The sequence below is a fragment of the Zonotrichia albicollis genome, chromosome 9 (assembly GCF_047830755.1).
Source record: "Zonotrichia albicollis isolate bZonAlb1 chromosome 9, bZonAlb1.hap1, whole genome shotgun sequence".
NCBI lineage: Eukaryota > Metazoa > Chordata > Aves > Passeriformes > Passerellidae > Zonotrichia > Zonotrichia albicollis.
In genome coordinates, this window is record NC_133827.1 from 40,390,932 (window position 1) to 40,418,096 (window position 27,165).

The following is a 27,165-nucleotide window of genomic DNA, read 5'->3' on the forward strand; positions in this document are numbered from 1 at the left end:
GGGGCTGCTGCTCCCACAAACCCACACTCCTCTCTGCAGCTCCTGTGTTTCCCCCCAGAATTCCCAAAACCTTTATCCGTGACACACAGCCTTGTGCAATAAAATGTCCAGTGCCATTGGCTCCATGGGACACAAGGGAAGATCCTCACAGAAAAGCCCCTGGAGCCTCCCCATTCCCAAATCCCTGCCCCACAAGGACACAGTGGGATGCAGAGTCCCAAACACCAGCCCAGGAATCAATCCTGGCCCATCAGGTGAGCTGGGCACGGCTGCACCACTGCTCAAACAGCTCAGTCCTGCACCATAAATCCCAGCCCTGCAGCTCATAACATCTTATTTTATCAGCCACACACACAACACGAGTTTTTAAGTTCTCCTGGGGTGCTGCCCTGAGTTCTCTGCAGCAGATTCACCCTTCTGCTGATACCCTGCGAGCACCCTCCACAGCTCTTCCTAAAATCCTGCAGGAAAGTCCATCAAACACAGGTTTAAGGTGGGATGAAGCCAGCTGGAACCTGGATCTCAATGATTACAGGGGGAAAAAAAATATTCTTGTAAAATCCCACCAAGTTCTCTAGGCGTGGAAAGTGAAAAACAAAATTTAAAAATCCATCTAACCCTTTTTTCATTCCTCAGAAGCACCAACAAGAACATGAGGAAAACAAGACTGTCCTTGCTAGTCCAGGCCTAAGTTGCAGCCTGCTCCACAGACATTAATCCTCCCTGCAGCAGCCCAGGAGGGAGCCAACAGATGGACAATGACTTATCATGGGAGAGACTTGGATCAGCAAGTTAGAAATTCAGATTTCTACAGGAAAAGCAACTTAGTCATCCAAACAAATGGATATGCCCTGGGGAGATGAAAAATCTGGATAGCAATGGAGCTAAAATAAAACCTTAAGAAAAATAGAGGCTGTGAGTTTGCAGAGGGGAGAAATAAAGTGAATGTGAGGAGAAAAGAGCCACACAAAGCACAGACAACTCTGCTAAATGCTCTTTTTTTATTATTCTTTTGCAGGGCCACATTTATAACACAAGGAAATAAAGACTGCTCTGACAAGCACTGAGTGGATTCGTCTCTGTAGCATCTAAGGCCATATATTTGTGTTTTCCCCAATAATTCCCACCAAAAGATATTTTTCCTCCTTTCAAAAGGGAAAACCCTTCAGCAGCCAAGCAGCTGCAAGCAAAGCCACAAGATTTTAAAAAAATTAAGGCACATTTCAGCTGAAATAAGGGAACTTGGAGCAGGATATTGTATTCACAACCCTGGTCTGAATCAATTAAATCCATCCATTTTCATCCAAATCAAAGAAAAACAGAACCAGGGGCTTACCTGGAACAGGGAATGGAAATCCAGAGTGGAAGGAGCAGAAGCTCAGTGAGGATCCAGCCAAGAGCAGCTCCCTGATCCCAAATAAGTACAGAATTCCCACCTGGCCCCAATTATCCCTTTAATTAACCACTCCCAGCCCTGAGGCTGCACAGGTGGGATTTGTTCTGGGGCAAACTCAGCCCAGCTGGGGACACTCCTGATGGCAGCAGTGGCTTGGGGACACCTGGACAAACCCAGGGCAGGAAGCACAGGCAGACACCAAGCTCTGCTGCCGATGTTCCTCTGGCTCAGAAACACAGTCCTGCCCCGAAAATCATGGAATTAAGGGCTAAAATGTGAAATATTTTATTAAAAACATGGGAAAAACCCACAAAATAGGTGTTTTTATAGCTTTGGAATAATTTTTCATAATTACTGACAGGGGCTGCTGGCCTGATTGGAACCCTGAGCATTTATTGTCTTCCACCAGTGTCACAATGCTTCACTGCAGCCTGAAGAGGGGACAGTTTTGCCAAAGAAAATAAAAGCAGAAGTGAAAGAGAACAAATATCTTGGCTTTTTTTTAGCAGGGCTCCATCATGAGACAAAGCACATCCTCAATCAATCCATTGTCATTCTGCCACAGTGTGAAAAATGAGGAAAAACAGCTCAAAATGAGGGATTTTTTTAATATACTTCAATATTTTTAAGGTGGAAACCAGCTTGGATTAAGGTTTTCTGGTCAAATGGTCTCTGTGAGGCTTTTTAAACATTCCCACAAATCCTCTGAGCCATCACAACACCTCAAGGGAGTTCCAAAGTCTGTTCTTGGTGTCTCCTCCTCCTCCCAGCAGCCCGAGGATGATCCCACAGCATCAGAGGCTCAGAACCTGGTGGTCTGAGTGGACCAATAAAGTAAAAAATTCACCTCTCAGCTACTTTTGAAAATTTCAAATTTATTTTTGTTTAAGTACAAGATTTAGGAGGGTATTTTACACTGACTGAGTACTCCTTTACACATTTTTTCATATAATTCATGACCAAAACTAAGGCACTAAATAATACTGATTCAAGGATAAAAGAGCTTTAAATCTTTTCAGGTGATTTCAAGGAACCTACACTCATGTTCCCATCTGGTTGATCCCAAGCATCAGATGAGGATGATCCCAAGGATGATTCCACAGCATCAGAGGCTCAGAACCTGGTGGTCTAAGTAAGCCAATAAAATAAAATATTCACCTCTCAGCTACTTTTGAAAGTCTCAGATTTATTTTTGTTTAAGAACAAGATTTAGGAGGGTTTTTTACACTGATCTAATATTCTTTTAGACCAAGACTAAGGCACTAAATAATACTGATTCAAGGATAAAAGAGCTTTAAATCTTTTCAGGTGATTTCAAGGAACCTACTGCTCATGTTCCCATCTGGCTGAGCTCTATAAATCAAACCTTGGCATTTTTATCAAAATCAGAGGTGATCAGAACTGATTCCTAGAGGGAGCCTGGGCCATGCGAGGACTGCAGGAGCTGGGAAGGAGTTTCATTCCATGATTTGAATATTCTAATTACAAACTGTGCTGGGAGATGCCCTCCCCACCCCACGCTGGTCATGTTGGTGCTTGGACAATGGGCAAAGGATGCGTGACTTCTTCAAACTAATCCTTGCAAATATCAACATTTTTGTTAAAACCTCACAAAAATGGCAACTAAACCACGGTGCTGCCCTTTTCTCCTCTTACACCCTGAGGGAAAAGCTGTTCTTCAGGGTTGCAAGCTCACAGAAGGACCTCAAAACCATCGGGGTAGAGCAGGAACCCCGTGAAGACGCTGTCGTCCTCCGCGCCGGCGTAGAGCCCGTTCCAGTCCTTGCCAACCTCCAGCCACACCTGGTCGCCCACCCTGAGCTTGAGGATGGTCAGGAAGGAGGCCTGGTCGATGTCCTGGCCGTAGAGCGTGTCTCTGGCCTTGGCCACCCTCCTGCTGCTGGCCACGAGGCTGAGGCGCGCGGGGCGGCCGCGCACGGTGACGTGGTAGGAGAACACGTAGGCCCCGGGCACGCTGCAGTTGAACTTGCCCGTGGCCGGGTCGTAGTCGTGGCGCTCGTCGAACCACACGCGGTCAAAGCGGATGGGCACGTTGGGAGGAGGGAAGGGCCGCGACAGCCCCGCGCTGAAGGCCGAGCGCGGGGCCCTGGGGACGTCGCCCCGGGCGCCCTTGGCCCCGCGGGAGCCTTTCCTGCCCGGGGCACCGCGGCCGCCCTTGGCGCCGGGCTCGCCCTTGGGCCCGCCGGGGCCCGCCATGCCCACAGGGCCCACGTCCCCTTTGTCACCCTTGTGGCCCTGCTCGCCCTTCTCTCCCTGCTTGCCGGCCACCCCCCGCATGCCCTCAATGCCCGTGTCCCCCTTGCTGCCCTTCTCGCCCTTGGTGCCCCCTTCCCCTCTGTCCCCCTTGGCCCCTCTGCCCCCCGGCTCCCCACAGTAGCCCTTCTCCCCCGTGTCCCCCTTCTCTCCCTTGTCCCCCTGCTCTCCGCCCGCTCCTGGCTCTCCTGGGTCCCCCCTGTCCCCTTTGTCTCCTTTGGTGCCGTTGTCACAGGTGTCCCCTTTAGCCCCCTTTTGTCCCTTCAGTCCAGGGAAGCCGTAGCTGCCCTTGTTGCCTTTGGCTCCAGCTTCACCTGGGGAGAAAAATGAAGATTAAAACCAATAAAAAATATTAAAATCAATAAAAAAGAAAGTTAAAACCAATAAAATTGGATTGCTCTGGAGATGGAGGGACCATCCAAAGGGGTTGGTCCTTCCATGGTGTTGGAAAACCCAGAGCAGAGGGAAAGGTCAGAGCAATCCTGGGTTTTCCAGAGCAATCCTGGATTTTCCACACCTACCTTGCAGCCCAGGTTTCCCTGGATAACCGGGGCTTCCGCTCGCTCCTCTCTCCCCTTGCTCTCCTTTTCCTCCTAGCAAATCATTGCAGCAGTGATTAATTAATTAATTAATTAATTGGTGCTGGTGAGTGCAGCACAGCAAACATCACACCCCACTGGGACTCTGTCCCTCACTTCGTTAATAAAACAGAGGTGAGCAAGGTGGGTTTTGAGGAAACAGCTCCAGGAGCCTCAGCTGGTTCCCACAGCCCCAAGTCCCACCTCACTCTGGGATTTCTGCCCCTCTGCCAGGCAGCTGCTGCTGTTTCATGGAGGATGGAGAAGGTGACAGCTCTGCATTCCTCATTCCAGCGTGGCCAAAAAGCTTTTCCAGGAGTGAATCGCTGCCTAAGGGGCTGCAGGGACTGCACAGCCCCACACTCTGCTGGGACCTCGGGTGATTCCCAGAGGCAGCAGCAGGATCCTGCCAGGATAAAGCTGCTCTAAGCCCTAGATCAAGGGCAGGGTTTCCTTTCAGGAATACTGATGGATAATGATGGCTCAGCATCTGAACTGAAGCTCTTTTGCCTGAGAGATTGAAATTGAAATGCAGATTTTACACCTGCACACAATTTCTGTGGTGGCTTTTTTACTTCTGTCCTTCATCCAAAGCAAACTGAGCCCAGATTTTGAACTCCTGTTCAGAACAAGAATTTTTGAGTGAGATCTTTATGAGCCGCTGCTCCTATTCCACCTGAACAAACACTGCCACCATCTGAGTTCCTGTCCCTGCACTGATGCCAGCTAAACCTCTCCAGGGCTCAATCCCTTGCAGAAATCTTCTTTTGCTTTAAAAAATGTGAGTTTTTTAATAATTTTGTGCTATTTTATGAGGACAGCAGCATTTTCCATTGCTCTGGTTTACCTCGTTCTCCTTTAGAGCCTTTTGGACCTTGAGGGCCAGGGGATCCTGGCAGCCCTGGCAGCCCAGCATCTCCCTTCTCCCCCTTGGGACCTGTAAAATCAACAAAATTATCTCAGTAACTCCAAGGTTTAACTTCTAAATAACATTTTCATCAATACCTGAGCAGTGTGGCATTGAGGAGTGTATATGAGGTGATTCCATCACCTTGGGGAGAGCTGCTTGTTTTATTTGACATCATCAAATCTCACAGCTTTGCCTTTCACTCTGGGCTGTACTTAAAGACTTTTTAAAACCAACTTTGAGCTGCCTCAGAGCCACAGGAGCTCAGAGGTTCACAAAGCATCAGCAATTAATCTGCCTTTAATATCTGAGGAGCTGCCACAGCTTTGGAATTGTCCCTTTCCTTAAGGTGAATCAATTCTGTAAATATAGAAGGGGAAAACTGAGAGCTCCACGCTGCAGAAAGGAGGGATTGAAATCATTTCCCTTTTCCATCCCCTTGGGAATCCAGAGATTCCCAGTGCCTGTCTGGGAGTAGATTATGGTACCTTCAATCACCACAAGGACTTTTCCATCAAGAGATGAGAGATCAAACTCCCTTTGCAGCCACCACAATGTCAATGAGCCAACCGTTCCAAAGCCATGGGAAGTGAAAATTCCTGGAGTGCATTGGATTAAAGGAGAAGAACCTTTCCCTAAAATCCCAATACTCACCCCAAACCTTCCTGGAACAGCTCCAGCCATTTCCTGGCTGCTGTCCCTGTCCCAGGGAACAATCAGAGCTGCCCCTCAGGAAGAGCTGAGGCCGGAGATTTAGGGGTTACAGAGACACTGATTAGGGGTAGCTGACTCACACTGTGTATCACTTAACATTTACTGTGCTTGCAGCAGTCAGAGGAGAGAATGCAAGGCTGTTGTGATAAGAAAGAGAAGAATGCAGGGCTGTTGTGGTGAGGAGCCCCTAAAGCAGCCAAAACCACCCAGCATCAGAGCTGCAGATGGCTGAGATCTCCCCCACCAGCTGCACAAACACTCCCAATGATTTCCCGAGGGAAAAGCCGCTGGATTTGGCATTTCCAGCCCAGCAGAGAGGGCCCAGCACACCTGCGGGTCCCGGGGGGCCCGGCCAGCCCCGAGGCCCCGCCGCGGGCGGGCAGCAGTCGCAGCAGTTGAAGAAGAACTCGGCCGAGTCCAGCGTGGAGTTGTCCAAGGGGAGAAGCGTGGGGAGCTCAGCCCTGCCCGGCGCCGCTGGGAGTGGGAATTTCCCCGGGACAGATGGAGGGGCTGCCGGGGGCTGCGGAGGTCTGGGCTTGGTGTAGAGCACGGCCGGGGTCACCTTCAGCGCCGCCAGCGCGGGGACAGCCAGCGCCAGCAGCAGCAGCAGCAGCAGCGGGACGGGCCGCGGGCAGCTCGGCATGGCAGCGGCTGTGGGAGACACACGGACGGACACACGTGGGATCTCAGCACCTCAGGACTGAGGTGTCACCGAGACCACCCTTGGGGGGCTCGGGAGTCCTGGAATGTTGCCAGAAGTGTCTGGTGGCTGGACTTTGATCCTACACAGGAGACGACACCTGTATGAGGATAGGAGGGTTTCACCGGGGTGAATGGTGAAGGGATTGGTTAATTAGAGGGTGAGACACAGGGTTTAGGATTTCTGTACAGGGGGGTTTAGAGAAGTAAGATGGAGGAATTGGGGCGTGTCCTGTCCTTCTTCTTCTTCTTCTTCTCCTCCATCTTCTGTGGTGATGGTGGCACTTTGGGATTGGTCATTACTAAAAGTGCACTGGGCAATAAGGGTGAAAGGTATTGGGGAAAAATGATAAATATTGTATACACAACTTTGGGTATAAAGATAGGTGACCGCCCGGAGGGGAGGGGAGTGTGCTCATGGCTGGCTGCTGAGCAGAGCTCTGTCGGGCCGAGAGAAAATCTTTTAGATAAACAATTAATAAACACCGAGACCGAGAAAAGAACTGAAGCCTCTTCTCGTCCTTTGAAACGCGGGCTGTCCAAGGCCACCCCGGGCCTTTCCAGGCCATCCAAACAGCCGAAAACCAGACAGACACACAGACAGACAGACACACAGACAGACACACAGACAGACAGCAAAACCCTCCTCCATCCTCTGCCTCGCCCCTGCGCCCTCAGCTCTCTTCACAGAGAGTTCCCCAAGGATTTCTCCTGGGGAAGGCAGTGAGGGCCTCAGAGAAGAAGAGAAAATAATTCGTGTCACTATTGGCTGCTCCTGGTTTGGACATGTGGAATGTGTTATGGGGATTGTTCGCCCAAAGTGATTTGGTTAGTTGGACACCATGAAAGTTGTTTTGAGTGATTAGCCAGTCATTCAAAGATGTGGCCTGGCTGTCTCAGACAGTCATGGCTTTTTTTTAGTATCTTTAGTATAGTATAGTATAGTATAGCATAGCATAGTATAGTATAGTATAGTGTTGTATAGTGTTGTATAGTATTGTATAGTATTGTATAGTATCTCTGTAGTACAGTATCTCTTTAGTATAGTTATAATATAGTATTAGTGTAATGCAGTATCGTTTTAATAAAGCAATTGTTCAGCATTCTGAATCATGGAGTCAGGCCAGATTATTCTCTGGATGATGATGATGATGATGATGATGATGATTATGATTATTATTATAATAAATAATTAATATTATCATTATATTATATATTATATATATAATGATAATGTTATTTTAATAATTATTATATATTGTATTATAATGTAATCATATTATAATATAATATAATATTAATAATATATTGTAGTATAATAGTAATAATAGTAACAGTAGCAGTAATAGTAGTAATAGTAATAATAATAATATTAATCATAATAATAATAAAAAACCAGGGGAATCACCTGTTTCTCCTCTGTTTCCCTGAACCCAAGACAATGCCAGGGGTGAGGCCCTGGCTCTGCTTCCCCTGAGGAGCTGTGGCTGCCCCATGCCAGGAGATGCTCAAGGCCAGGTTGGGTTGAAGGGACCTTAAATCCCGTCTGGTTCCATCCCTGGGACACCTCCCACTGTCCCAACCCCATCCAGGCTGGCCTTGGGCACTGCCAGGGATCCAGGGGCAGCCAGGGAGTTCCTGGGAGGAATTCCTTCCCAAAATCCCACCCAACCCTGGCCTTCTCCCGCTCCAGGCCATTCCCATCACTCCATTTTCCTTTGGAGAAAATTTTCTCTCCAGCTCTCTTGTAACCCCCCTTTGGTCCTGGAAGGATATGGAGAGAATTCCAGAATTATTTCAGAGTCCAACACAACTACACACAATAAAGAGCTTTTCTCTAAAAGAATAAATGGAAGCAAAAATGAAACATCAAGTTTTCCAAACTCAGGTAGTTTGCAATCAAAAGTATCAAGTATACCAAAATTTTTATCTTGATTTTTTTTTCCATTTTTGCCTGATTATCTGGATTTTTAAGTGTAACCTTTCACATCTGCTCATTCTATTTTTCAGGTGTTGATTCAGCTGAGCCAGGGAGAAAGGACAAAGGCAGAAGGCCCCAGTTTCTCCTTTAGGCCAGGTGCTGCCTCTCAGGTGACCCGTCACAAAAAGCACCTTTGTTCCTTTGTGAAAGCAGGGTCCCCCCCTGTAAATGCAGATGGAACAGAGCCCCTTTCTTGCTGGGGCTGAAACCAAACCCTCCTGAGGAGCCTCAGCATTCCAGAGCATGGGAAACCTCCAGGAGAGACCCCCAGCCAGAGGGCAAAAGGACATCCAGCCCCACACCAGCCGTTTTTCCATCTTTAACAATTCCATTTCAGAGAAAAAAAGTGGTTTTTTATTTTTTTTTCCCCCCACGGTTTTCAAACAAAATGAAATCATTGAATGGAAAATTGATTCCCCACATAAAACCCCCCCAGTGGTCACTGCTGGATGTTGGAATCTGCTGAGGATTTTAGAATTTAGCACTGACCCCCAAGAGAACACTGCTTTTAACCTGAGGCTGTAGGAAAAAACTTCCACAATTAAATGATAAAACTAAGATTATAAATATGTGTTTGAAATAAAAGTGTGTAATATCACATAGTAAAAAACTTACAGTTTTAGAATATAATAATATATATAAAGCAGAGGCAGAATATAATAATATATATAAAGGCAGAAGCAAATCCTTCTTCTTCATTAAAGTAGTATTGTATAATTAAATTTTATATGTATAACTTTAAAATCCACATTGCAAGTTACAAGTAGTTAGTTAGTTATTAAATTAAAAATAAAAATAATTTGCATCATTTGTTAATTAAAGTGTTTAGCCTTAAAACACCTTATAAAAAGAAAGATACAACTCCATTTTGAATTTGTAAGAGTAAAACACTACAAAACTCACAATTTGTGAAGCTATAATATAAATAAAAACAAATAAACATCTAAATCCAAACAAAAACCACCATCTCACACATTTAACCCCAACCCTAACAAAAAATAAAATAAAACTCAGCAGTTGCCCACTGGGACCCTTCAATCCATAAGGATAAATTATCCCTTCCCTGTGAGTGATTTTAATTAGAATGGGATTGCAGGGCCAGATTTTTGTCCAAAACTGGGGTTTTTTTCCCTTACCATGAAGAGTTTTCCTGGGAAGTTGGTGTGGAGGGAGATGCTCAGCACGGGCAGGCAGGGAGCAGCCAGAGCCTGCAGCTGCAGCCACAGAGAAAAAGGGGAAAAAGGAGAAAAAAAGAGAAAAAGGAGGAAAAAAAGGAGAAAAAGGATAATCTGCTACCTGAAAAAAAACCCAATTTCTCCTTTTGAGCAGTATCCTCAGACAGGAGCACCCCGTACCAGCTGGAGATAAGTAAATAAACCCACTATTTACACCAAAAACGCCTCAGAGATTTTAGGGATTTAATAGCTTTATGGGGAAATCTTAAATCAGTTCTCAAATGCAAACCATTCCTGAGTTTTCCTGTCACACATCGCAAGCCCCAAACTCAGCCACATTGATGGATTGCTGTCAAACACTGGATAAACATAATTAATAACCAAATTTTACCTCACCACCCTCAAAAAATTAAATCCTCAGAGCGAGGAATCACTAAACAGATTTTCGTTTCAGTGGGCAAGACTGTTTCTATATTAATTATCGTTAAATAATTATTTTAGGATTTTTTTTACATGTCAGGGGGTAAGAACAAGTTGATGTTTAAGGTCTTTTCCAACCCAAACCAGTCTGTGATTCTAAATAAATGCACTTAAATAAAACTGAAATTTTGGACTTCTTCATTATAATAATTCACCACCACTGAATATAAAATCATTCATTGGAATCCCCCCACTAAAATTATAATTCATAGGACACAAAATAGGAAGAATTAAACTCTGCTGCAGTGTCATATGATACATAAATTAATCTACATTTAATTGGATCTCAATATCTATCAATTATTAACATATTTCCCATAATAAGATGGCAATAATACACTTTTTTGTGTGTGTGCTTCCTAAAATTCCAGATATTCCAGTTCACAACAGGAATTTAACCCAAATCTACCAGTTTTAAATATCAGGGAGATGACTGCACTTTATCTTACTTCATTATTTCTAGTTCTTAGATGTGTGAGGAAAGAAAAACCCCAATCCCCATGCAATTATACATTGATTATAGACAGGAATTTTTCTGCAGATAAATTCTATTATTTTAAATGGTATGACTCTCTCCTACCTTATAAATGCCCCTGCTCCCAGGAGGGCCCCCCCTCCATGGCACCTGCAAAAAGGGAATTGATTTTGGGAGAGAATCAGATTTATTTGGTCCCAGCTGCTGCTGTGGCCAATGAGAGCCTGCAGGGGGGACAGGGGGGGGTTGGCAAAGTCCCTGCAAGGAGCTGGGGACACCGAAATCCCAGAAATCCAATCCTGGAATTGGCACCAAGGAGCACAGGGACACTGAAATCCCAGAAATCCAGCCCTTCCCTCATCCTGGGATTGGCAAAGTCCCTGGAAGGAGCTGGGGACACCGAAATCCCAGAAATCCAATCCTGGCATTGGCACCAAGGAGCTGGGGACACCGAAATCCCAGAAATCCAAACCTTCATTGAAACCCTGGGATTGGCAAAATCCCTGCAAGGAGTGAGGGGACACAGAAATCCCAGGAAAATCCCTGAAATCCAACCCTTCCCTCAAACCCTGGCATTGGCAAAATCCCCTGCAAGGAGCAAGGCGAAATCCCAGAAATCCAAACCTTCATTGAAACCCTGGGATTGACAAAATCCCCTGCAAGGAGCAAGGGGACACTGAAATCCCCAAAATCCAACCTGGGCATTGGCAAAGTCCCTGCAAGGAGCAGGGGGACACGGAAATCCCAGGAAAATCCCAGAAATCCAATCCTTCCCTCAAACCCTGAGATTGACAAAATCCCCTGCAAGGAGCAAGAGGACACTGAAATCCCAGAAATGCAACCCTGGCATTGGCAAAGTCTCCGCAAGAAACAAGGTGAAATCCCAGAAATCCAATCCTGGAATTGGCACCAAGGAGCTGGGGACACTGAAATCCCAGGAAAATCCCAGAAATCCAATCCTTCCCTCAAACCCTGGGATTGACAAAATCCCCTGCAAGGAGCAAGGGGACACTGAAATCCCAGAAATCCAATCCTGGCATTGGCAAAATCCCTGCAAGGAGTTGGGGACACTGGAATCCCAGAAATCCAACCCTTCCCTCATCCTGAGATTGGCAAAATCCCTGCAAGGAGCTGGGGACACTGAAATCCCTGAAATCCAATCCTGGCATTGGCACCAAGGAGCTGGGGACACCGAAATCCCAGGAAAATCCCAGAAATCCAATCCTTCCCTCAAACCCTGGGATTGACAAAATCCCCTGCAAGGAGCAAGGGGACACTGAAATCCCAGAAACCCAACCCTTCCCTCATCCTGGGATTGGCAAAGTCCCCTGCAAGGAGTGAGGGGACACTGAAATCCCAGGAAAATCCCTGAAATCCAACCCTTCCCTCAAACCCTGGGATGCTGCTGGGGCTTTTTGGCTCTACCCCATCCCTAAAATTGGGGGATTTTAGGGATGCTCCTCCTTCATCTCATTGGGTACCACCAGACTCAGCAGGAATTGCCTGGGCAGTTTTGAGGAGAGTTTTGACATTTGAGGACCCAAAGGAGAAGGAATTTGTGCATTTATTTCTGCAAGGTCCATTTATTTCTGCAGTGGGATTTCTCCATTTCTTCCTGCAAGGTCCAGGTTTCCCTCTGTATTTAAAATACAGATTTTTGACCCCACAATCCCCTCCCTGAGCTGGGAGTGTGGAAAGGGGTAAAGGAAAAATAAAAAAGCTCTATGGGATCATGAAAGCAACACATGTTAAATTCCTTTTGGATGGTAATTTGTTTTTTTTTCCCCCAAATGATCAAATTGTGAATTAAAAGCTTGAGAGAAATAAAACCTGAAAATGAAAGAGAAAATAATCTTTGGGTAATGCCTTTATAGTTGTTCTGTTCTCAGCTTAAATTTGGGAGTAGAGGGGGTTCATTTGTGATGAGAACTTTAAATGCTGCATAGGGTAAAAATTATTTCATTTACATAGAAAAAAAGCAATGGCTTGTGTAGGATTTTAAATGCTTGACTAGAGAAAATACATAGAAAATTAGAAAATATATAGAAAATACATACTGGAGAAAATATCCCCCTCCACAGGGATTTCCTTTGGATTCAGAGGAATAAAATGATCTCCTTATAAATTCAGTCTTGTTACATTTGCTGTTACTAAAATTCAGATATCAGGGGAAGATGAGATGGGGAAAACCTGCATCAGTCAGTGCATCCCACAGCCCCTGCACCAAATGTTGGTCCAAATCCCCTAAATCTGCAGTTGCACCTAAATAGGGATTTATTGCCCTTTAAATCTACTGGCTAGGAGCTCCAAAAGCTTCTATTTCCCAAAAATAACCATTTGGGGAGTTATTTGAGAACCTCCTGGAGTCAAGCCCTCTGAGAGCCCCGAAATGCAGATTTAGAGCAGCAGGAACACACAGTTATTTATGGGAGACACCAGAATTACAGCTCAGGAATTATTCCGGGCTGGGTTTTCGAGCCTTTTGGGATGTAAAACATATTCCCCCAGGTGTTATCCCAAACCCTGTCCCGGGATTTCCTTTGTGGGGAGCTCCGGGCTGAGAAAAGCATCCATTGTCAGCTCTGGAAACTGGAGACACCAAAGGGAAAAGGGATAAAATTCCCTGGCTCCCCTTTTCACCCGGGGGTCCCTTTGTGAGGCAGCCCCGGGATGTCATGGACACCCTTTATTCCCAGGAAATGTTGTTTTCCTTGTGTGTTTGGGAAACAAAACCGTCCTCAAGAGCCCTTTTTGGGTTTGTTGCCCTCCTTGTGGTCAGTGCCGGATTTCAGGGAAAATGAGGGGGAGCAGGAATTCCTTTGGGGCAGGGCTGTCATTCCCTCCCCCAGCCCCAGCAAAACCTCTGGAATCATCATTTATTCCTGGCAAATCCATTCAGCACCCAGCTCCCCACATTAATGAGCATTTTATGAGATAAAGGGCGTGGAGGTTTAATTGAGGAGAGGATCCTGTGGCACAGGGTCCCTTTGCAGGTGATTTCAGCCCAGCAGGTGTTGCAACACTCCTTGGAAAGAAGGAAATGGGAAATTCTGGTTTCCTTTCACCCAAATTCTTCTTGGCTCCGGCAAATCCGGGCCGTGCAATAAAATCCAGGGTTCCAGCACAGGGCAGAGTGCTGCAGCACCTTCAAATCACAGCAGGAAGCAAAAATCTGGGAATAAAACTGTCTCTGTGTGCTGGAATCAAGGAATTCAGGGAGGTTATGGAATTTTGGGAATTAAAAAGCAAAGGAGAGTGGGAATTTTATTTTTTTCTGATCTGCAAACTCGCTGCAAGGGCACTAAAATCAGAGGGAAGGTTCCCACTGATTTCTTTGGAAGAGATGCCTAAAACTCTCCACCTCCTCTGCAACTCACCCAGAAACAGCAGAGGCAGCAAAATCTCTCCAAAAAAATAAACAGGGGGATGTAAAACAGCAATAAATTATAAATAAGGGTAAAATTAGATCTCCTGACTCAAATCATGTCCTGAGTTGGAGGAGATCATTAAAGTCCAACTGCTGGCCCTGCACAGGACATCCCACCAGGATTAGGGCAGGAGCGGAGTGACTTCATTTCCTATTCTTATTTTTCATTTTCATCTCTTATTTTTCATTTCCAGCTCTCATTTTTCACTTCCAGCTCTCATTTTTCCCTTGGAAAGAGAGAAGGAGCAAAAAGTGCTGAGGTGGGAAGGGTTCCTTTGGCTCCATGGAGGTGGCAGCTGTGCCAGATGTCACCCGGCGCTGGAATTGGGGACAACAGCTTTGAAAAAGGGGTTCCAGGCTGGCAGGTGGAGCTGGGGACGGGCAGGATGGAGGGCAGGAGGGGGATGCAGAAGGAAAACCCAGGAGGTTTTGGGAAACACGGGAATTGCTGCTCCAGGTGAGGCTCGGCACAAGAGGGAGCTCCAGGAGCTCCCAAAAGCCCGGCCAGGGACGGGTTTGCAGCTGAAGCCCCAAAATCAGGGAATATCCCGGTTGGAAAGGCCCCCCAGCCCAATTCCTGGGCAGGACACCCCAACAATCCCACCCATTAGAATTAATGACCCACAAACTCTGAGCCACCCTGATCCAACCAGGACAAGCACAATGCTCCAAACAGAACATTTTCCCAGGATAACTTCCCAAAATGGAAATTTTTGAACACAAAATGAATTTTCTGAGAGACCTGCACTGTTCAGACCTGTTTGCATTGGGAGCAGTAACCTATATAGGAGGAAACAAGCAAAAAAATAAAACCCGGATGTGGGAAGAATTCCTCATTTGATGGAAATTTCCTGTGGAGAACTGATTTTAGAATGAGTAGGATTGCTCTCAAAGCTGGGCCTTCTCCAGGTGAAAATCTTCTCCAGCCCCAGGGTGGGATGAGTTCACTGGTGATTCCTCCCAGAGCACCCCAAACTCAGCTGCCTCCTCCAGAGGGAAACCTGAACCTCCCAAAGCAACTGGATTTTCCTCTGGAACGCTTGGGAAGCAGTGATGGGAGCAACCCAGGCATTCCCTGGGTGGGGATCCCCACCTGCTATCCTGTAGCCACGATATTTTCTGAAAAATCCCTTTGTCAGGATTTTCCTCCTGAGAAGCTGAAAGGCCTCAGGAACAAAATGTAAACATTGATTATCTGCTGCTGTGGAATGCAACAGGTGCATCTGGGATTGGTCTCATGGGGTTGTTTCTAATTAATGGCCAATCACAGCTGGCTCGGAGTCGCTGAGAGTCAAAAGATTTTATCATCATTTATTTCTATTCCTTGCTAGCCTTCTGATGAAATCCTTTCTTCTATTCTTTTAGTGTCATTTTAATATAATATATATCATAAAATAATAAATCAGCCTTGTGAAACATGGAGTCAGATCCTCATCTCTTCCTTTGTCCTGTGAACACCAGCACAGTGTCCCAGTGAGGGTGGCAGGATGGGCACGCTGGCATCTGCAGGTCAAGAACAAATCCCAGTTATCCCAGCAGATCACACACTGCTCTTCCAGCCTGGCTGCAGCAATTCATATTGTCCAAGGGACACAGCAGGAAGCAGAGAGGTGGGAATGTGACTCAGCCAGGACTGCAGATCCTGCCCAGCCCTTGTTCTCATTATCCCTTTACCTTCTAATTAATAACTTGTTCCTGATCCCAGAATTCCACCCAGCCCCTCCTCTAGCTGGGTGCAGGCCAATTAACCCAGTACATTAATTGATATTTCTATTGATTTTTTGATATTGAAGAGAACAAGGCTGCTGATAAATAATCGCAATTCCACATAAAACAGATAAAACGGAATTTCTCAGAAGGAACCACGGAACTCATTTGGCACAAAAATTCCAAGGAAATCAGAGCACAAGGGAGGGTCAGACCCGGTCACTGCTGCCACAACCCCCAGAACAGGAGCTGTGGTGGCACCTGGAGAGATGCTCACGCACAAAGGGCTGTCACCACACCCCACAGGGCTTTGTGCAGCCTGCCCTGTCATTAGATAAAAGGGTTGTTCTCTAATTTGATCAAAGGGTTGTTCTCTAATTTGTCAGCAGAGGGTGGCTGTGGGCAGGATCACCACGCACCAAATTAGTTGGGAGCACAATTAGCGACACGATAATCTCAGGTTCAGCCAGAGCATCACCTCAGCCCACAATATTCTGCAGACTCTGCCGGATTTCCTTGCTGACCCTGGAAATTTCCTTTCCTTTAATCAGGACAGCCTCAGCAGCCAGACAAAATCTGAGCAGACACATCCAGATATCCCACTGCTGGAAAATGAAGAGTTCAGGCTGTGGCTTTGTTGGGTTTGCAGGAACATCCTCAAGTCTGCTGAGGTGGGGGCTCAGATCAGATTTTAGGGCGAAATTCCTCCCTGTGAAGGTGGGGAGAGCACCCAGGGCTGCTCCATCCCTGGAAGTGTCCAAGGCCAGCTGGGACAGGGTTTGGAGTGACCTGGGACAGAGGAAGGTGTCCCTGCTATGGCAGGAGTGCAATGAGATGATTTTAAGGTCCCTTCCAAGCCAAACCATTCTGTAATTCTGGGATTCTGTGAAATTGGATTTTCTGGGAAACCCTCTGGTGATCCAGGCTGGGAGAGCCTGATTTTATGAAACTGAATTTTTTAGGAAATCCTCTGGTGATCCAGGCTGGGAAGAGCCTGACCTGCTGTAAAGTGTTCCTGCAGGGCTAGGGCAGCCCAAAGGCTCAGGAAATACTCCCCGACTCTACAAAAGCCATGCTGGCCTCTGTGGCAGGGCAGGGATTTTATTCCTGTCCCCAGGGGCTGAGCTGGGCATTTCCTGCAGGAGCCAAAGCCACCCATGAGTCCCCAGCAATAATTAACACAAATCCCCAGGGGCCAGAGCAGAAAGGGATCAGATCTCCCAGAGCAGCAGCCCCTGGGCAGACAAGGAAACAAACTGCTGTGTTTTTATCTGCTTTATGCAGTAATTTGGTCTGATTTTTACCATGACAAGCAAAGGGCTCTTAGGGAAGGCTGAAGTTCAAGCAGGTCTGGAGCAGGAGGATGGTAACCCTGAGGAAGTTGGCAATTAAATATGCTTGTGTTCCTTATCTTTTATTTTATTTATTTTATCTTTGATTGTAAAGCACTGGGAGGTTTTGGGGCTCCTTTGCTCGGTGCAGAAGGGTCAGCCTGCAGCTGATAAATGCAAGGGTTGGGTTTATAAATAAATTTATTTATCCGCATGAAGTCTCTCCTTTTCAAACCCTGCTGTAATAGAAAATTAATTCAAAAGTTAATTCTTAATTTCCCTTTGTTTTTCTTTTTCTGTTTTGTTTATTTTCTTTTCATTCCTTGCAAGGACAATCCAGAGGCTTCTCCTGAGTCAGGGGAGGAAGCAGCAGGAGCAGGAAGCTCAGGAGGAAGCAGAGCCTATCAGCAGCAGGGCCTGATAAATCAAACCACAGCCTCCTTTCAATTAAACCCTGTCCTACTTCTCAGAATTCAGAATCCGGAATTCAGTCAGTTCTGGCTTGGGAGGTTCTTCCCTCTGGAAACATCAGCAGGGCCTGGCAGGGCCCCTCAGCCCTGTCTTGTCTCAAGGTAAACAAAAGTCGATTATCAGCCAATCTGAAATTTATTGTGAGGCAAATCCTTCTCCGTTTGATAAGCCAGAGTGTGCCAAAGGCAAACTGAGGCTTTTACACAGCACTGAACCTTCCTCTGCAGCCACTGCTGGGTGCACCTGGGGGTGAAGGGAATGGAGGCCCAGGAGGGGCTGAGGGAGCTGGGAAGGGCCTGGAGCACCAGGAGGGGCTGAAGGAGCTGGGAAGGGCCTGGAGAACCAGGAGGGGCTGAGGGAGCTGGGAAGGGTTTGGAGCACCAGGAGGGGCTGAGGGAGCTGGGAAGGGTTTGGGGCACCAGGACAGGCTGAGGGAGCTGGGAAGGGTTTGGGGCACCAGGAGGGGCTGAGGGAGCTGGGAAGGGTTTGGGGCACCAGGAGGGGCTGAAGGAGCTGGGAAGGGTTTGGGGCACCAGGAGGGGCTGAGGGAGCTGGGAAGGGCCTGGAGCACCAGGAGGGGCTGAGGGAGCTGGGAAGGGCCTGGAGCACCAGGAGAGGCTGAGGGAGCTGGGAAGGGTTTGGGGCACCAGGAGGGGCTGAGGGAGCTGGGAAGGGGCTCAGCCTGGAGAAAAGGGGGATCAGGGGGGCCCTTGTGGCTCTGCACAGCTCCTGACAGGAGGGGACAGCCGGGGGGATTTGGGATCTTATCCCAGGGATGAGGGAACAGCCTCAGGCTGGGCCAGGGGAGGCTCAGTTTGGATTTTGAGAACAACTCCTTCCTGGAAAGGGCTGTCCAGCCCTGGCACAGCCGCCCAAGTCTCCTGGTCTTGAGGTGTTGGGGACCTCCAAGGACTGTTGGAGTCCCCATCCCTGGAGGGATTTAAAAGCTGTGGGGTGTGACATTTGGGGACAGGGTTTAGTGGTGACTTTGGGAACACTTGGACTCAATGATCTTGGAGATCTTTTCCAACCAAAATGATTCCAAGCTTCAGGGATTCTGTGCCCATCAGAGGCAAGGCAGCAGCAGCTCATCGGGGTGCTGATGAGACTGTGGGACAGCTTTCTGTAAACTCCTCTCTGTTCAGCCCCTGGAATAAATATCCTAAATTAAACTGCTGTGTGGAGTGATGCCTCAGGTTTTGGCTTTTCTGTGTTTCACATTCTGTGCTGCTGTAGTGTGTGGGTCTGAGGTTCATAACAGGGGATGGTGAGCTGTGTGCACAGAGCAGGGAGACAAAACAATTCCTGCTCCAGCTGGGCACCAAGGACAAATGACCCAAATCTCAGCCCAGGAGCACAAACCCTGTGGGCTGGAGAGAGAAAAACAAGCAGGGTGGGACTGCCTGGGCTGAAGCTGGAATGGGACAATGAACTGCAAGGTGCAAATGGAGCAGAACTGATCCCAGGGACAGAGCCCGGGAGCGCTCGTGCATTTTGGGGCCATTTTGGGTCATCTTGGGTGCAGCCCTGGCTGGGCTCTGGTGCTGCCCAAGGTGGATCCATGGAGGAGATGCTTTGGATAAATCCCTGCTTTATTCTGGGACTCTGCCCAGCCTCTGCTCCAGGGCAGCCTGCACAAGGCATCAGAGGAAGTGCTCTGATAGCCCAAACTGCTTTTGCCAGGATTTTTAGGGGATTGGTGACACCCACCCACCCATCGCTGGCAGAACCACTCTGGCCATTTCAAGCTCTGCCCACTCAGGGATTTCACCACCCCGAGTGGTGCCCAGACACAGCACGGAGCTCCGGGACAGGCAGAGCTCTGCTCCGGGCTAGGAAGGGACACAGCCATCTGCAAATTTTGAACAAAGCCTTTGCATGTGAACATTTTTCTATCAAAGGCTAAGCAAGCATCAGTTCCACAGTCAACATCCATAAAAATAGCAGAGGCAGAAAGAGGCACTGCTGGCTTGGGAATGAAAGCCTCACATCGTGATGGCCCCTTTGTCACCTGCGCTGCTCTGTTTGAGCAAGCGCCTCTTAAAGGTGTTCGCCGTGGAAAGAGCAGGTTTAAAGCATCGTTAAAATGTGTTCAAACAGGAAGAGAACAGCTTTAACCCCAGCTGTTGCATCTGGCCCTGCAAAGGTTTGCATTCTTTGAGGTCGGAAGGCGCCGGTGGGTGCCAGAGCAGCCACACTTTGTTCAGTGAGGGGATCGTGCCTGGAATCCGGCTGCTCCAGGGGAAAATCCGGGAAAAAGCATTTCTGACACTTTTATTCCTCACTTAAACTGCAAAGCTGTGTGCTGCAGTAGATGTTTGGGAGCGAGCAGGACACTACATTGAGGTTTTTTTATCTCTGGGACAGAACAAGCTACACAAAGCTGAGCCTCACGGTTGGCAGGGTCGTGCTGAATTCCACGGCATTTCAGGTTAAGTTTGGTGAATTCCTGTCCATCCCCGGGCTGGGGAGCTGCAGACCCCTCACCTGACACCTGGAGGTACCTGATCAGTGTGAAACCACCCCGAACCCCCTTTCCTCCCCCTGGAACACCGCGCTGCAGCTCCGGCTCCTTCCACCCATCCCCTTGGAGCCGGGATGCTCGCAGCACCTGCCGGCACCCCTGGCAGGATTACCGCGCTGCAGGGGCGTCTGTCGCGACAGAGGGCTGCGATAAGAAGCCTCGGCGCATCCCGCCGAGCTCACGACGCCAGCTTTTTCCCGGGAAAAGCCAGGGAAGCACGGCGCTGCAGGAACAGCCGGCGTGCCCGAGGTGCCAGCCGGCTCCGTCCCACGGGTTTCCCCGAGCCCGGCTCGCCGCTCCGCCTCCCGCGCTCCGGGCGCAGCGGCTGCGGCAGCGGGCGGGGCGCGGGGACCGGCCCGGGCCCACGGACAGAGCGGGCGGGAGGTGAGCACCGGGAGGAGGAGGAGGAGGAGGAGGAGGGAGGAAGGGAGGGAGGAAAGGTGGGGATTTAAGGGCGGGCAGCGCCGGGCTGGGGAGCTGCGGTGCGCGGAGCGGAGGTGAGGGAGGCGCGGGGCCGCGCTGTGCTGCAGCCCGGTGTTTTACATCCCGGTGTTCTGCAGCCCGGTGTTTTACATCCCGGTGCGCTGCATCCCGGTGTTCTGCAGCCCGGTATTCTGCAGCCCGGTGTTTTACATCCCGGTGCGCTGCATCCCGGTATTCTGCAGCCCGGTGTTCTGCAGCCCGGTGTTCTGCATCCCGGTGCGCTGCAGCCCGGTGTTCTGCATCCCGGTATTCTATATCGCGGCATTCCAGCATCCCGGAGCTCCCGCATCCCGGTGTTCTACATCCCGACGTTCCCGCATCCCGGAGCTCCCGGTGCCGGCGCTCATTCCCCGCTCAGCTCGGCTCAGCTCGGCTCGCCCAAGGGCACCGCGGCGGAGGCGCGTCCCGGAGCATCCCCAGCAGGGCCGGTGACCTTGGCGAACGCGGCCGCGGCCACGGCGAGTCCCCGGCGGCCCGGTAAGGAGCGGGGCAGGCTCGGTAAGGAGCGGGGCAGGCCCGGTAAGGAGCGGGGCAGGCTCGGTAAGGAGCGGGGCAGGCCCGGTAAGGAGCGGGGCAGGCTCGGTAAGGAGCGGGGCTGGCCCGGTAAGGAGCGGGGCTGGCAGCCGCAGGAGCCGGGGTGGCTGCGCTGTGCCTCCATCCAGGGAGATGCCGGCGCTCCTGCCGCACCTGCAGCTCCAGAGAGGGCTCGGGCTGTCCTGAGATGGGCTTCGAGGTCCCTTCCAAGCCAGACCGTGCCGTGATTCCGGGACTTGTTGCTGCAGCCCTGCAGCCGGGGGTTCGTTTCCAGGTGGCAGGAGGATGGTTTGCCTTAGGGATTCCCTAAAAACAGTAAAACAACCAGGAGAGGGAAGGGGGATGGAGGAGACTGTGTGCTCACGCTACTGGGCTCGGAATGCTCATTGCCGGCAGATTTTTCTTCTCTGCTTCTCTTAGTTGCCTTCAGAGGGAAGCAGGTGCAAGTCCTGCCTTCCCTGCTGGATAAACCCTGGATAATATGGAGGATAATCCCTGCAATAAACACTGTGGCTCTGCTTAGTCAGCACAAAGCACTTTTGGGGGATTTTAATGTGGATTTTAATGCTTTAGGAATTGTGATGCTGGGTTTTCTTTCTCTGATGAATATCACAAGTATGGTACAAATACCTGCAGCTCAGGAGTGCTTGGGTTGATTTCTGGTGGGGAGAAGCAGGGAAGCTGTGCATGGAGCATGGATGTTATTCCAAGATTGCAGCTGGAATGGGAGATGCTGAAACGCTGCCTGGGCCCATGGCAATGCTTGTGCCACCCCTCTGTGCCCAGAAAGCACCCAGAGCACCAGGACACAGAGCTCCAGCTGGATGGGAGGCAGCCAGGCCGCTGCTCTGGGTCCTGCCAAGCCACATTTTATGGAGCTTTGCATTTGTTTTATGGAGGATATCAACAGCTCTGTGTGTCCAAACCTGTTTGCTCACAGCCTGCAAAGGAAGCTGTTCCTCACTGCATAGATGGGGTTAAATCTGTGAAAAAAGTGCATCTCCTTTTTTATTTCTTATCTGTTGCAACATCTCGCTCCAATTTTGCTTTTCCCCTCCGGAGCAGTGACTGGAGTGGTGCAACTCTGCTTCCTTTGATGCGATCTCAGGGAGATGCCCTTGCACAAGAGTTTGGTCCCATTTTCCAGCAATACCTGTCATAGCTGTGACAGTATTCACCTCCTCACGTTGCACACAACCCAAGCTGCCACTTTCAGCTGCCTCAGAAATGACTCAGAGCAAAGCAAAGAAGTCTGAGTAAAATAAGGGCTACAACTGAAAGTAAATCTTATTTTAGAGCCCAGACATCTCAGTTATTTTGTTGGTAGATTGATGTGTTTACACAACCTCCTGAACTTGGAAGCCTTCAAAGGATGCAGATGATGTCCCAAATCTCACAAGGAACTGAGGTTTGTCACCAGGAGCAAATGCAAAACCTCTCTGAAATATTCTGGAACAGTTCTTAAAGAACTCTCAATTTTTAAGTGTTTGTAATGTAAACCTGCTGCTGCTCTCTAGTCCCAAATTTGAGGTTTTGGTTGGGAATAGTTCTGTTCAAAACCATGTTCCTAAATTATACTTACACTCAAAATAGAGGGAAAGGTTTCCCTTTTTCCCTTTCCCTGGGATTCAGTTTGCCATTTTCCCATCTCCTCTGGCAGAGCTGCTCACCTGTTCTGCCCCAAGGCACAAATCCTGGCACAGGGGGAGGACCCAGAGCCCAAACCATGCCCAGCCCAGGAAAGCTGGGAAGGAAGGGATCTGTACCTAAACTGCAGCTGGTTACGTAAGGAAACAACTGAGGAAACTTCAGGGGAGGGAAGAACAGGAAAATTGTTGAAAAATTAATTTAGCCTTGGAAGAAAATGGGACAGAGCTGCTCCAGGAATGTTGTTGGTACAGAGAAGCTGCATCTCCTCCTTTCCCTGTGCCTGAGTAAGGAGGGGATTGGGCACTGATAAATCAGCCCAGGCTGCAAAGTCTAAATAACTCAGGGGCTGCTGAGTTATTCAGAGCTGTGCCTTTGGTGGGGGCAGCCTCCAGCTGTCAGGGGCAGGTAAGGCAGGAAATCAGCCCCAAATTCAGCTGCCTTCAGCTGCTGGGCTGGTACCGAAGCCTCTCTCCAAAGGAGATCCCTCTGCTTTCCTGAGGGTCAAAAATTCATGCATCTCATCTGAAAGGACTTTTGCACATGGTTGTAGGTCACCATAAACTCCATCTGTGTACTCAGCTCAACTGGAGGAGAAAATTCAGCAGTGCTCTGAAAATTCAGCAGTGCTCTGAAAATTCAACAATTCTCTGAAAATTCAGCGATGCTCTGGCTGCTGTCCCGTGCAGCAGGCAAGGCAGGCTGACAGGAACCCTCTGCTGCAGAATCCTCTGCTCCAGACAGAGATGCAGCTGAATTCCAGCCCCAAAGCCCAGAACTGCAGCAGGAGGAGCACACACACACAGATCAGGGTCCAGGTGGAGACGAGGAAGTCGGCTCTCAGACTTTGTGCAGGTGTGGCACAGCCACTCGAGGAGGGGTTGGAGGTTCCCAGGGGTAACAGGAACTCTTCCTGGACAGGGCAAGCTCCTGGGCTTGGTGTGCACTGAGCAGCATTTCAAAGAACCAAAATAGCACCTGCGTGCTGCCACTGAGGCCAGCAGGAAGGAAGCTGGGGTTAAAGATTAGGAAGATGCTGGAATTCACTCACCTGAGCCAGGTAAGGCAGAAACAGAGCTCAAAACACCACTGGCTCTTTCTGCATCACCCCTTCCGCTCCTGGAAGATTTGATTTCCAGCAAAGCCCACGGGCTCGGCCCAGCCACGCTCACCCACGTGCAGAATGGCTGAGTCATGAGCAGCAGCAGCGTTTCCCAGCTCAGACCCTCATCCTGTGCTGCACAGGACCTATGGAAGGGACCCACATCTCCTGGGGCTCTGCAAGGGATGCCCAAGGGTGCTGAGGGAGAGGAACCAGGATTGCTTCGCTCTGCTGTGCACTCCACAATTCCAGGCTGGTTATTTATCCTAATCTGCAAGAAAAGGTGATTTTTGAGGTGTAGCCTTGTCTTTCAGCCTTACCCCTTCCACTCCTGGAAGAAATATATATTTTTTTCATTGCTGGAAGAAATATATTTTTTTTTCCAGCAATCCTCACAGGTTCTGCTGTGCACTCCAGAATTCCAGGGGTGGTTATTTATCCAAATCTGCAAGGCAAGGTGATTTTTGAGCTGTAGCCTTGTCTTTCAGCCTTGCCCCTTCCACTCCTGGAAGAAATATATATTTCTTTCATTGCTAGAAGAAATATATATTTCTTCCAACAATCCCCACAGGTTCTGCAGTGCACTCCAGAATTCCAGGAAGAGTTATTTATTAAAATCTGCAAGTTGAGGTGGTTTTTGAGGTGTAGCCTTGTCTTTCAGCCTTACCCCCTCCACTCCTGGAAAAAAATATATATTTCTTTCATTGCTAGAAGAAATATATATTTCTTCCAACAATCCCCACAGGTTCTGCAGTGCACTCCAGAATTCCAGGGTGGTTATTTATCCAAATCTGCAAGAAAAGGTGGTTTTTGAGCTGTAGCCTTGTCTTTCAGCCTTGCCCCTTCCACTTCTGGAAGATTTTTTTTCCCCAGCAATCCCCACAGGCTCTGCAGTGCACTCCACAATTCCAGGGTGGTTATTTATCCAAATCTGCAAGAAAAGGTTGTTTTTGAGGTGTAGCCTTGTCTTTCAGCCTTATCCCTTCCACTCCTGGAAGAAATATATATTTCTTTCATTGCTGGAAGAAATATACTTTTTTCCAGCAATTCCCACAAGCTCTGCTGTGCACTCCAGAATTCCAGGGTGGTTATTTATCCAAGTCTGCAAGAAAAGGTGGTTTTTGAGGTGTAGCCTTGTCTTTCAGCCTTACCCCTTCCACTCCTGGAAGATTTTTTTTCCCCAGCAATCCCCACAGGCTCTGCAGTGCACTCCAGAATTCCAGGAAGGGTTATTTACTAAAATCTGCAAGTCGAGGTGGTTTTTGAGGTGTAGCCTTGTCTTTCAGCCTTACCCCCTCCACTCCTGGAAAAAATATATATTTCTTCCAACAATCCCCACAGGTTCTGCAGTGCACTCCAGAATTCCAGGGTAGTTATTTATCCAAATCTGTAAGAAAAGGTGGTTTTTGAGGTGTAGCCTTGTCTTTCAGCCTTACCCCTTCCACTCCTGGAAGAAATATATATTTCTTTCATTGCTAGAAGAAATATACTTTTTTTCCCAGCAATTCCCACAGGCTCTGCTGTGCACTCCACAATTCCATGCTGGTTATTTATCCAAATCTGCAAGGCAAGGTGCTTTTTGAGCTGTAGCCTTGTCTTTCAGCCTTACCCCTTCCACTTCTGGAAGATTTTTTTCCCCAGCAATCCCCACAGGCTCTGCTGTGCACTCCAGAATTCCAGGGTGGTTATTTATCCAAATCTGCAAGAAAAGGTGATTTTTGAGGTGTAGCCTTGTCTTTCAGCCTTATCCCTTCCACTCCTGGAAGAAATATATATTTGTTTCATTGCTGGAAGAAATATACTTTTTTTCCAGCAATCCTCACAGGCTCTGCTGTGCACGCCACAATTCCATGGTGGTTATTTATCCAAATCTGCAAGAAAAGGTGGTTTTTGAGGTGTGGCCTTGTCTTTCAGCCTTACCCCTTCCACTCCTGGAAGATTTTTTTTTCCCCAGCAATCCCCACAGGCTCTGCAGTCCACTCCAAAAATCCAGGGGTGATTATTTATCCAAATCTGCAAGTCAAGGTGGTTTTTGAGGTGTAGCCTTGTCTTTCAGCCTTGCCCCTTCCACTCCTGGAAGAAATATATATTTCTTTCATTGCTAGAAGAAATATATATTTCTTCCAACAATCCCCACAGGCTCTGCTGTGCACTCCACAATTTCATGCTGGTTATTTATCCAAATCTGCAAGGCAAGGTGATTTTTGAGGTGTAGCCTTGTCTTTCAGCCTTATCCCTTCCATTCCTGGAAGATTTTTTTTTCCCCAGCAATCCCCACAGGCTCTGCAGTCCACTCCAAAAATCCAGGGGTGATTATTTATCCAAATCTGCAAGTCAAGGTGGTTTTTGAGGTGTAGCCTTGTCTTTCAGCCTTTCCCCCTCCACTCCTGGAAAAAAATATATATTTCTTTCATTGCTAGAAGAAATATATTTTTCTTCCAACAATCCCCACAGGCTCTGCTGTGCACTCCAGAATTCCAGGGTGGTTATTTATCCAAATCTGCAAGTCAAGGTGCTTTTTGAGGTGTAGCCTTGTCTTTCAGCCTTATCCCTTCCACTCCTGGAAGATTTTTTTTCCCCAGCAATCCCCACAGGTTCTGCAGTGCACTCCAGAATTCCAGGAAGGGTTATTTATTAAAATCTGCAAGTCGAGGTGGTTTTTGAGCTGTAGCCTTGTCTTTCAGCCTTATCCCTTCCACTCCTGGAAGAAATATATATTTCTTTCATTGCTGGAAGAAATATACTTTTTTTCCCAGCAATCCCCACAGGCTTTGCAGTCCACTCCAAAAATCCAGGGGTGATTATTTATCCAAATCTGCAAGTCAAGGTGATTTTTGAGCTGTAGCCTTGTCTTTCAGCCTTACCCCTTCCACTCCTGGAAAAATATATATTTCTTCCAACAATCCCCACAGGTTCTGCAGTGCACTCCACAGTTCCAGGGGTGGTTATTTATCCAAGGTGGTTTTTGAGGTGCGTTCTTTTCCGCAGTGGGAGCTGTGCTGGGATTGATGCTGCTCCTCTCATTCCTGGGATTTCCTCCCTGGGAGAACAAGCAGGAGGTTACAGATCCATGTGGGAGAGCTGCAGGAACCTGAGGGCTCTGCTTGACAGGAGGGGAAGGGAGATCTCAGGGCTGGGCTGCTGCTCCATGGACACGCTCCGTGCGGGATCGGAGCCATGGGAATGCAACAGAGGAATGGGCTGGGGTGCTGCTCCCAGGAAATTCTGGGATTTGGATGTTTTGGAATAAGGTAAAGGTG

General features: G+C 48.5%; 2 protein-coding genes across 6 annotated transcripts in view; one reads left to right on the top strand and one right to left on the bottom strand.

Moving 5' to 3' along the window:
- Positions 1-2,287: 2,287 nt before the first annotated feature.
- Positions 2,288-6,512, bottom strand: OTOL1 (otolin 1). Its single transcript, XM_074546694.1, has 4 exons — positions 6,200-6,512; positions 5,096-5,185; positions 4,192-4,263; positions 2,288-3,984 (listed from the first exon to the last, which is right to left on the bottom strand). The coding sequence occupies exons 1-4, from the start codon at positions 6,510-6,512 to the stop codon at positions 3,089-3,091; spliced, it is 1,371 nt and encodes a 456-aa protein (XP_074402795.1). The 3' UTR covers positions 2,288-3,088.
- A 13,646-nt stretch (positions 6,513-20,158) lies between these two features.
- Positions 20,159-27,165, top strand: part of SPTSSB (serine palmitoyltransferase small subunit B) — a 15,701-nt gene continuing 8,694 nt past the window's right edge. Inside the window, exons 1-2 of one of the 5 annotated variants that reach the window (XM_074547502.1) lie at positions 20,159-20,523; positions 20,893-21,099. The gene's annotated coding sequence lies outside the window, so the exon portion shown is untranslated. The other 4 variants (XM_074547506.1, XM_074547504.1, XM_074547503.1 and 1 more) reach the window with 4 other exon arrangements.